General features: G+C 31.4%; 1 protein-coding gene across 1 annotated transcript in view; it reads left to right on the forward strand.

Annotated features, from left to right (window-relative positions):
• LOC111708331 (protein kinase C-binding protein NELL2) overlaps positions 1–11137 on the forward strand; it is a 55648-nt gene extending 44511 nt beyond the window's left edge. Inside the window, exons 23-34 of the mRNA XM_023481663.1 lie at positions 1246–1284; positions 1515–1575; positions 1742–1778; positions 2613–2661; positions 3769–3838; positions 5398–5464; positions 6606–6701; positions 6966–7041; positions 7531–7647; positions 8123–8191; positions 8697–8765; positions 10390–11137. Coding sequence (XP_023337431.1) covers positions 1246–1284; positions 1515–1575; positions 1742–1778; positions 2613–2661; positions 3769–3838; positions 5398–5464; positions 6606–6701; positions 6966–7041; positions 7531–7647; positions 8123–8191; positions 8697–8765; positions 10390–10414 — 775 coding nt within the window. The 3' untranslated portion in view covers positions 10415–11137. The remainder of the gene's footprint in view (positions 1–1245; positions 1285–1514; positions 1576–1741; positions 1779–2612; positions 2662–3768; positions 3839–5397; positions 5465–6605; positions 6702–6965; positions 7042–7530; positions 7648–8122; positions 8192–8696; positions 8766–10389) is intronic.
• Positions 11138–11729: the final 592 nt, after the last annotated feature.

An 11729-nucleotide genomic window follows, 5' to 3' on the forward strand; every position in this document is an offset into this window, starting at 1 on the left:
CAAAGCTCTAAAGATCATGTTTAAAGCTCTAAATATTATGATTAAAGCTCTATGGATCATGTTTAAAGCTCTACTTATTATGATTAAAGCTCTAAAGATCATGTTCAAAGCTCTAAAGATCATGTTTAAAGCTCTAAATATCATGATTAAAGCTCTATGGATCATGTTGAAAGCTCTAAAGTCAAGTTTAAAGCTCTAAAGATCAAGTCTATACCACTAAAGTTCATGTTTACCTCTATCAATTAACAAATGAAATTCGAGGCAACATAATATAACATAGATACATTTCAATATATTATTCAAAAAATATTAACTCAATATTTAAATTTTTGAATAGAACTTCAAAATAAAAAATTTAATAAATTCAAAACTTTGCTGATAAATAAAAATCTAATTTCCTCTACCTACATTCAGACACAGTTCAATATTGTATTAAAAAATATAAAATAAGCTAAATGCCCGATGTTTCTCGACACCTATGTTATCCTTTATTAAAACCAATACAGAGATGTAATTTCAATTTCAATTGACCTTTCATAAAAAAGGGCATGCCCAATTTACTGAATTCTGAATTCCGACCTATGAATCTGAATTACGACCTCTGAATCTGAAATACGACCTCTGAATCTGAATTACGACCTCTGAATCTGAATTACGACCTCTGAATCTGAATTCCTACCTATAAATCTTAATCCCGACCTCTGAATCTGAATTCCGATCTCTGGATCTGAATTTCGACCTCTGAATCTGAATCCCGACCTCTGAATCTGAATCCCGACCTCTAGATCTGAATTCCGACCTCTGGATTTAAATTCCGACCTCTGATTCTGAATTCCGACCTCTGAATCTGAATTCCGACCTCTGAATCTGAATATCGACCTCTGAATCTGAAATCTGACCTCTGGATCTTAATTCCGACCTCTGCATCTAAATTCCGACCTCTGCATCTAAATTCCGACCTCTGAATCTGAATTCTGACCTCTGAATCTAAATTCCGACCTCTGAATCTGAATTCCGACCTCTGAATCTGAATATCGACCTCTGAATCTGAAATCTGACCTCTGGATCTGAATTCTGACCTCTGCATCTAAATTCCGACCTCTGAATCTGAAATACGACCTCTGAATCTGAATTCCGACCTCTGAATGCTTTTCAAAAATTACCAAGAACCTCGAAATGTGGGATAAACTTAATATTTTAAAATCAAAAGAAAATCTGGCATTCAATTCAATTTTTTTATTTTAGAGTTGAAACAAGCGCATACAGTCCCTTTAAACCCGAGAGGTACACGTCAGAATATTCGAATATAAATTAATATTTGAAAAAAAATGATTCTTCTAGAATTTAAAGTTTTCAAAAAGGTTCAAATTTAATATTTTTCAAATTAAAACTAATTTTGAAAGTTAATTTCAATACTTATTGTACTTTCGTAAACATTATGCAATTATCGTACAAAATATAGTTTTTTAACATAAATGTAATCTTTTTTTGAACAAATTTGTTTTCTTATCCAGTCACATCACCAACGAGGATATTCAGCTGTTTAATAACAGGTTTAGGACTTCGTCTGCACAGGTCAGTGTGACGCCATTTTAATTCCGCCTTATTAGAAAACTGAATAATTATAAAACGTAAAATTTTGATATTAAAATCACAAGTTTTAGTTTGATTTGAAAAATTGAAATTATTTGTTAATTTTCAATATACTTTATTTATTTTCTTCAAAAATCATTAATTCCAGGCGAATGAAACTTATTCAGTAAAGCAAGAAAATCCAGGTAAAATCTTCTTCACTGTACGAGAGTTTTTAAAGAGCATCTTAACAACATGATATTTAGTAAAAATTATACAAATGGTCAGGTTCAAATTTCAAGAAGGTAGTCTTACAGAGTCCTGAAAATATCAGGAATCTATTAGTGTTGACCGAAAAAATATTGATCTAGTAAATAGATAAATACTAACGTTATCTTTATTTTATAAAAGTTTCATTATCATCTATTACGCTTAAAATATAGGGCTACCCATAAAGGATGAGAAACTCACCTAACACGACGTTTTCTATGTTAATCTGCCTTAATACGGTGGTAGGCGATTATATCAATATAATGAAGACGACTTTCTATTTCAATTTTGATTTATAGCAAGCTGTTAAACAGCATGGGATACACATAAACATGGAAACAAAGAAAATCTGTCAAGTAAAAAAGGTTCTTTTTATTTACTTGTAAACTTGTAATTCAACCAAAGCTTGTTAACAATTAAAAATATTAAATAAAAAGTCGTCTTCATTATATCGATATAATTGACTGCCTCCGTATGTATTCTCGTAATGGTTTATTCTATAATTTGGCAACATAAGACACAAGTTTACAGTTGCAGGGTATCGTGAATAAAAGGAAACAGACGGTATTAATTCTTTGGTATTGTAATTTCAATGATTTAAAAAATGTTTATTGTTACTTACTTTGTACACATTTCGTGAAAAAAGCACAGAGTTTTTATTATTTTTTTATAAATAAATATTTAAATTTAAAAAAAAAGTTTAGTAAACTTGCTAGGTTTACACTCTAGTCATAATCAATAAATAAGAATAAGATTTTTTTTATATTTAGCTCTTTCTTGTGGCTGCGGTAACAATGGACACTGCACAGCAAATTCAAGGTAAAATTAAAAACAATCCTGGAGAAAAAAGAAAATTTTATTTGAAAATCTTTTAATATTTAATTTCTCTGAAAAAATTATCAGAAAGAATGAAAAAGTTTTGACGTAGGATTCCATTAAATCTAATCAATTATGATATTATATGATTAAAAGAGAAAAAAGAAGAGCAGTTGTGACTTCTGACTAGATTAATATAAATTATTTTTCTAATATTGTTGATTGTATCAAGATTATTCTAGATATATATTTCTATCTGATTGGGTCGCATGTTTGTAATCAGTAATCATCAATCAGTATACACGTGATTCAGAGCTTCCTTACCTCCTCTCTGCTTTCAATCCCCCTCCCCTTTTTTCTTAAAATCCTTTCACCCTTCCGAATTTCCCTAAATAGGTATTTTTAAAACTGCAGTTTTTGAGAGATACAGTGCGTCCTACATCATTGGATTTTATTATAACGGATTCATTTCTATGGATGACGACATTGCTTTATCTCAGTACAAAAACACTTGGCGTGTGTCTGCTTATTTACATTCTTATTATTGATATTGATTTTATTATTCCAGTATTAATGCCTCTTGAGTCGTGACATTTTTTCTCGCGGAAAACGTGGATTTAAAGTTTGCTCTCGCAGAGACAAATTGTTGAAGATCTTCTAGACTTCTAGATCTCTAAGTAACTGACGGTAGAACGGAGAATAGGAAGATTTGTTGTCTGCCATTTTAGAGAGTCTTTTCGTCCTGTTTTTTAAATATGAAATCACTCGCATGAAATATAATTACAAACAATTTTTTAAGTTCATTTGGATAATAAGTTTTTCACTCGATTTTTTAATTAGATAAATACAGACAGAATTCTATGTCATCCGTGATCTGTCAAAGGTTTAAACAGTCCATATGCAGTTTTCCATTCTTACTATCTTTTTCACTTCTTTCCTTAATTTTATTCACATTTTGCGAAATATTTAAAGTTTGAAGTAAAAAAAGTCATATATACAATTCTAAAGTGAAAGTGAAAGATGGGCCCCAGCTAACAAAAGTGGAGAGAAGAACTAGAAATTTCAATTTATAATATTCCTAATTTGTTATGTACATTGTGTACTGTACAGTTGTGAATGTAATGATGGTTGGACTGGTCCTGACTGCAGTACACCAATCTGTACACCAAACTGTGAACAGGTTACATTTTTGCAGATATAATTGCTCCAAATTTACTTGTTTTTAACCCATTTACTGGAAAATAAGCAGACACTAATTGATATTCAATTATAACACTTTTTTGGTGCATTTTACCTTTTTTTTACTGTGCACCTCTCTTTTTAAGTTCAAGCTGTTAAATGTAGAAAAATCCAGTTTCTATGAAATAATTTTTTAACAAACACGCTTCAAAGTTCAAACAATCTTACCTGCAGCGGATATAGATATATAACATGTTTTAGAACAAATGTTATACAATGCACAATGTTAGATAAGATAAGATCATATAAAGTTTATTGCTAAATACGTGTATCTGTCTAGTGTTTACAAAACGAGTTTACAATTACAAATTGATGATTATATTAACAGTACAAGTATAAAGCAATTAGGTGGAAAATAGCTCTTGGCTGTTTTGATTATTTTTTCCACCTAATTTTAATAATGATAACAACACATTTCATTTAAATAGTTTTAAGGAGAGCTATTAGAGATCAGGCTGCGAATTTATCTTCTGCAAAATAGTTTATACATTAATTCGAATAACTAGAGTTTAAAGTAATTTTCTGACATGTACAGAACAAATATCAAAGCATATTAAAACATATCTAATTAGTTAATAGCAATTCGGTTTATAACACATTGTAATGTAATTTTCAAAAAGAGAATTTAGTAGTCTATTTTTAAATATACTTAGAGAGTTGCTTCTTTTTAAGTCAAGAGGCAGGTTATTCCACATCTTAAGAAGAGAGCTTGATGGTAAATACTGTAATGAGCACATTTTGAGAATGTCAAGTTGATAGTTAAGAGATCTTTCAAAGTTTCCAAGCTTTTTAAAAATGTTTTCAAAAGATGCAGGAAGAAGTTTTCTATAAATGATCGAAATAAAGAGTTACATTAAAAATAACATAATTAGGTGTCAGCATAGTTAAACGTCAATTATTACATAATCTTGAAATGTCGAACTACTTGTTACATTGAGCTATTGAACAAAGGTTGTTTATTAAGGTTATACTCTGGTTGAACTCCAATCCAATGTACGGAAAATGTCGTCTCCAAAGCAATGGTCCAATGGACACTTTAAAGCCTTATGCAAGGTAACGTAACAGGATTTTCTCCGCTTTTTGCATTTGACAAACGGAGATAATCCCTCCCCCCTCCTCTCACCCAAACGTTGTCCCATTTTCTTCCACCAATACTAAGTTAGGTCATATGATGATTTTGACTGTCTGTTGCTAGGAAGACGACATTGCTCATACATTGGAGCGCATCTAGAGTACAGGGTGTCCCACATCATATTAGATCGTCAATCGGTCTAAATTACGATTTTTGGGACTAATCAGAAAATTTAAGAAGAATGAATCATTTTGAAAAATTGAATAAGGTTAATATAAGAATTTTCTTGAGGAAAATGATAGGTTTTTCGAGTATTATGGGTTTATTTTGGTGTTGAAACTTGGAGATAATCTAATATGATATGGGACGCTCTGTATCTAACCTAACCTTGATTAACAACCTTGTATTGTACACAGTACACTGTACAGGGTAAATGTGTACAACCGGATGTATGCGGATGTAATTCTGGGTATACAGGAGCCAGATGCAAGACAGGTGAATCAAACATTAATGAAAAATATTTACAAAGTGTAAACTGAAATATATTTACAAAAACATACAATATAAATAGATTACTCAACGTACAATATAAATAGAATAGATGTTGTACATTTCATTAACAAAGAAGTCCGAATCTATGGGAATTGTTTTCTCTATGAAGATTACTGCAGCTATAATTTTTAAATTGTATTATTACATTATCTCTTTATATATCGGTTTCTGCTCGATTTCTATTCAGATATTTGCGTATACGCAAATACGCATATTTAGGTTTTTTGTATAATTTAAAATTTTGAAGGAACTTATTTATTAAAATTGCTTTTCTGTGTGCAAAATAGCTTCAATGGAATGTCCTGTCTATGAAATTCCGTTTTTACAAAATTTCCTATCTGTGAAATGTCCTATCTATAAAATGTCCAGTTATGAAGTGTCATATCGAGAATTGTCCTGTCATGAATTGTCATGAAATGTCCTGTCCATAAAATGTCCTATTTATGAAATGTCCTGTCTATGAAATGTCCTGTCCATGAAATGTCCTGTCTATGAAATGTCCTGTCTATGAAATGTCCTGTCCATGAAATGTCCTGTCCATGAAATGTCCTGTCTATATAAAATGTCCTGTCTATGAATTGTCCTGTCCATGAAATGTCCTGTCTATATGAAATGTCCTGTCTATGAAATATCCTGTCCATGAAATGTCCTGTCTGTATGAAATGTCCTGTCCATGAAATGTCCTGTCTGTATGAAATGTCCTGTCTATGAAATGTCCTGTCCATGAAATGTCCTGTCTATATGAAATGTCCTGTCTATGAATTGTCCTGTCCATGAAATGTCCTGTCTATATGAAATGTCCTGTCTATGAAATGTCCTGTCCATGAAATGTCCTGTCTATGAAATGTCCTGTCTATGAATTGTCCAGTCTATGAAATGTCCTGTCTATGAATTGTCCTGTCTATGAAATGTCCTGTCTATGAATTGTCCAGTCTATGAAATGTCCTGTCTATTATGACATGTCTATCGAACTATGGCATGCCCCAACACTATAATTTTGCCTTTAAGAAATATACTAATATGTTCTTTTTATTTTAATCAAAAATCAAAATTACTAATTTTATGATTTTAAATTTGTGTTCAGCCTTTTGCCATCCAGCCTGCCAGAACGGAGGTGGATGTTCAGCACCTTTTATCTGTACCTGTGCACCAGGATTCACAGGAAACTTCTGTCAAAAAAGTAGGAATTTTAATTAAAAGAAAAATTTAATCAAAATGTTTCTCAGATTTTGTAAACAATAGAAAAAAATTCAATAAATTTTTTGTGATATCTAACAATAATTTTTTATATTATAAATATATATTCTAATCTATTCCAATCAATATCGTTCATACTTGAACACTATAAGGACATTCTAACACTGAAAGTCTGAATTNCCCACCTCCATTAGATCTGGTAAAAGTTTGGTTTGGTTTAATCAAGAAATTAATTATTTATTGTCAGGTTTGTGCCAGAAATCTTGTAAAAACGGAGGAACATGTATTAGAGAGAATATGTGCGCTTGTTTACACGGGTTCAGGTAATATTTATGTACACTGCAGTACACCATATTCATTTATGTACACTGTACGCCATAATCATTCATGTGCACTACACACTACACAGTGTATACTGTGTATACTTTATAAATAAACTGAAAGCAATAACCATTCGTGTACATTTTACACAACATCCAATCCATACAGTATGTGTACTATTCATATAAAGTGTACACTGTATAGACATTCATGTACAGTGTACTTAATAGCCCTTCCTCTCATACATTGTGCACCATGGCCATTACCGTTTTCTTATCTTCTGCTGCTGCTGCAGCGTGATAAATAGGTTTATAATGTTCTCCTCTGACAAATCAACACAAAAATGTCCGTTTAAGTTTAATTTGCTTTTCATTTATGATAATTTTAATAACAAATTAAGTAGATTAATGAACAATAATCAAATGTTCAGCAATATTTTATTTTCCGAAATTTTTCTGAGATTATGAAATGATAAAAATGTCATATTCTAGTGGTGTGGACTGCGGAGACACCACGTGTACACGAAAATGCCGCAACGGAGGAGTGTGTACATCTGCTAACAAATGTACATGCCAAGCTGGATTCTACGGAGAGCTCTGTCAGAAAAGGTCATTTTAGTTTTTATTAAGTAAGTGGCAAAATTCGCATAGATATTTGCACGACAGCTTTCAACCATTGGATCGCTAAGTTCAACAAAGAATTAAAATTGTTAAATACGAAAAACCTAGATTTTATTGTTGAAAATGGTATTAAAAGTAGAGTATGTCTGATTACTTAAACATTAAATCTAGATTACCATAATCTGCATTTATATTTCATTCCTTTTTTCTCTGAAAATTTGAACAAAATGAGCTTTACAGACAGTTTCGCAGTTTTATGGATTTTTTAATTATTATTTTCTCATCATAAATTTTGCTCTTTTTCTTATACAGTTTGCACAAGCTAATTAAAGCAAAAAACAAATACTGGATTATACAGTCATTGTATTGTAAAGATATAGAGATTAGAAAATCAGAGTTTGTGACAAAAACTCAATTCTTAAAAGCAGAAAAAAATAGTTTCTAACATTAATCAAATATTCAGGATCTGTGAGAAGTACAGTAAAGTAAAAGAACCCGTGAGACAAGCTTACAAAAGAGTTGTGACCGTCAGGTAAACAAGGGACTTAAAGGGACTTAATTTGGACTTAAAGGGACTTAATTTGGACTTAAAGGGAATTAATTTGGACTTAAAGGGACTTAATTTGGACTTAAAGGGACTTAATTTCAAGTGTATTTTTACAGTGACATGTCAGATTCTTCACAGTACCCATTAAACTCCTCTATCTGAATAACAACTAGTAATAAATTGACGGTTTTCTCTCTGAATAAATATTGAAAATCTGTTAATTTCTTTCTGTGTTTCTAAAAATCTGTTAATTTCATTCTGTGTTTCTAAAGCATTTATTCTCAAGTCACATAGAAAAAACGCGATTGAAAAAAACTATTTTCATTTCGATAAATAAGGATTTCTTACTCATCCTTGATCAGAGAAAGGTTGAAAGGGTCCCGTTGTGAATCGGACATGCCACTTTATAACTTAAGGGTCACAGGAAATCACGTCTACAGTCCCTATTTAAACATTTTTTTATTTAAATTAAATTAAATTTTTTTTTTAGCTCTGTTGTTGCTCCCTTAGTTCCTGTTTATAAAACCTTCTATAGAACAACATACAGAACCACTCTCAGGTCCAATAGTATGCTTTGTAAACCGACCTTAGTTCCATTAATAGTATGCTTTGTAAACTGACCCTAGGTCCATTAATAGTATGCTTTGTAAACTGACCCTATAGGTCCATTAATAGGATGCTTTGAAAACTTACCTTTGGTCCATTAATAGCATTTTTTGTAAACGAACCTTTGGTCCATTAATAGTATGCTTTGTATACCAACCTTAGGTCCATTAATAGTATTCTTTGTAAACCGACCCTAGGTCCATTAATAGTATGCTTTGTAAACCGACCCTTGGTCCATTAATACTATGCTGTGTAAATCGACCTTAGGTTTATTAAAAGAATGCAGTGTAGTTTGACCTTAGGTCCATTAATAGTATTCTTTGTAAACCGACCTTAGGTCCATTTATAGTATGCTTTGTAAACTGACCTTAGGTCCATTAATAGTATGCTTTGTAAACCGACCTAACGTCCATTAATGGTATTTTTGAAAAGCGAACTTAAAAGTCAATTAATAGTATGCTTTTTAAACCGACCTTAGGTCCATTAATAATATGCTTTGTATACCGACCTTAGATCCATTAAAAGTATGCTTTGTAAACTGACCTTAGGTTTATTATTAGGATGCTTTGGTAGCCGACCTTAGGTCTATATATAGGAATGCTGTGTATACCGACCTTACGTCTATATATAGGATGCTGTGTATACCGACCTTAGGTCTATATATAGGATGCTGTGTATACCGACCTTAGGTCTATATATAGGATGCTGTGTATACCGACCTTAGGTCTATAAATCTGAAGAAAAAAAATTTTAAAAATTATTAATGATGCTTAAAGGAGTATAGCGGAAAATGACTCAAGTTATGATTATAATTAGTACATAAAACACATCATTTGTGCAGTGCACTGTACACTGTACAGTGAATACCCTGTACACTGTACAGTGAATACCCTGTAAATAGAACCATTTCACTTGGTTTCAAGTTACTTCAAAAAATATTTGCTACAGGTTTACCCACAAAAGATGAGACTTCAAAGACGATTTTACTGAATTTGTTTAGTTCGTTTTCACGCTTTCCGGCTTCTTTGTAGGCCAAAAATGGTTTATATTTTGCTTATTCGTTTAGTAAACCATCAACATACTCAATTAAATGCAGAAACCAAAAATCAAGCTTCGAATCGTCATAAATTAGAGTTTTGGGTTCGTCTTTGCAGTCTCAATCTTTGTGGGTGCCTGAAATTGATACTTATATCGTCTTCCTATTATATGGGTGTTATATATGGGTCGTCTTCCTATTTATGTTAAATATGTCTCACTGTAGCTGTGAGAAATAAACATAAATAGAATTCCTTGGAAAATATATATTTTTTCTTAAAGAAGAAAGAAAGCTTGGGAATAAATATAAACCAATAAAGCAGAATGTACAGATCATTTATAAACTCCGGTTTCCAATTCTACAATTTTATAAAAAAGCTTATGTCTAAAATTGGTGTAATTTTTAACATGGGGTAAGTTCATCATTTTCTTTTTGAAAGTTTTATGTAAAATTGATTCAATATTGATCATTTTTCTTATCAGATTTCTACAATAAAGGGGTTTGAAAAGATTTATGAAATTAATTAATTTTTTATTTTCAGGTGTATTGATCCTGTTCTTCACTAAGAAACTTGTTGTCTTATATCAAAGGAGAAAAAATGTCTAAACAAAAGAAAAAATGGCTGCCCTCACTAACAAAATGGTTGCCCTCACGAACAAAATGGCTGCCATGAACATTCTGAAAGAAAGAAAACTATGTCATTTTTGGTTCAAAATCTAATTTGTTTTTAAGGAGAAATTAGGAACAAAGTCTATAATAAGACAAGTTTTTCCACAAAATATAAATAGAAAATAGATAAACTAGTATCTATGCTGCTACTCATCTGAAAATATAGAAATTACCTCTCTGTAATCCTTAAAGTTGTGAACAAAGTTATGATATAACAGCTAAAAGCTGTGAAAGTTTTGCAGAAAATGATATAAAAACAGCCGATATTGATGGATATTGATATATGTACATCTCTCCACAGTATATTTATTAACCCTAATATTAAATGTACAGTGGTGACCAGAATACATTGGAAAGATTGTCGTCTTCTTTTGTATGTTATAAATGTTGCCAATTATTGTGTATTTTTTAACTAAATATCTAAAAAATTCCGAATCCATGAGCAATTCTGAAATAAAAGAAAGTACGAAGACGACTGCATAAATCCTCTGTTTTAAGATGACCACTATATGGTAGTAGTTTATTCAGAAATTTTCATTAGAAAACCAGCTAAGAAAAAAAACGTTGTTTTAAAATGTATTTCTAATGGAATAAAAATAATTTGTTGTCATTTTATAAAATATAAACCATGACTAAAAAGTACATAGACTCTAGGACTAAGTCCATTCACTACTATGGTCGGTAGCTCCTGGTTCTTCATTGCTCACAGTCACAACTGGCTCATAAAGCCCTTCACCCATTAAACTTAAACAAGACTCAATTACTTTCCTAAAATGATCATCCTAGGTTTTACGTGTCTTGTACTTCATATGGAATATATAATCTAAGAAAAACCAAAATTCAAAATATAAAATGTCAAAAAAAAAAAAAAAAATTGTAAAAATTAAGTTATAAATGAGCCAGTGCTTTGCCGTGCAACATCTGGAAACTCAATATTTATCAAATTTTCGATTGCTTCCAGATGGGTAAAAATTGCATCATGACTGGTTGAAACTGATCCCACTTTACAAATTGCATTAGTCTGTTTTTTCCAAAAGTCCAAAAATGTCCCTTTGTTATAAACTAAAATTGTAGTAACTACAGGGTGTCCCACGAGACATGACAGTTGGTGAATACACGGGCAGCTATAGTACATTTTAATTTTCGAGCCGGGTCAATCTTTCCGGTCCCAGTTTGTACTGTACCTAGCTCTAGGGCCAGGACTAGCCGGTG

This window comes from Eurytemora carolleeae, unplaced genomic scaffold (genome assembly GCF_000591075.1).
Source record: "Eurytemora carolleeae unplaced genomic scaffold, Eaff_2.0 scaffold774, whole genome shotgun sequence".
NCBI lineage: Eukaryota > Metazoa > Arthropoda > Copepoda > Calanoida > Temoridae > Eurytemora > Eurytemora carolleeae.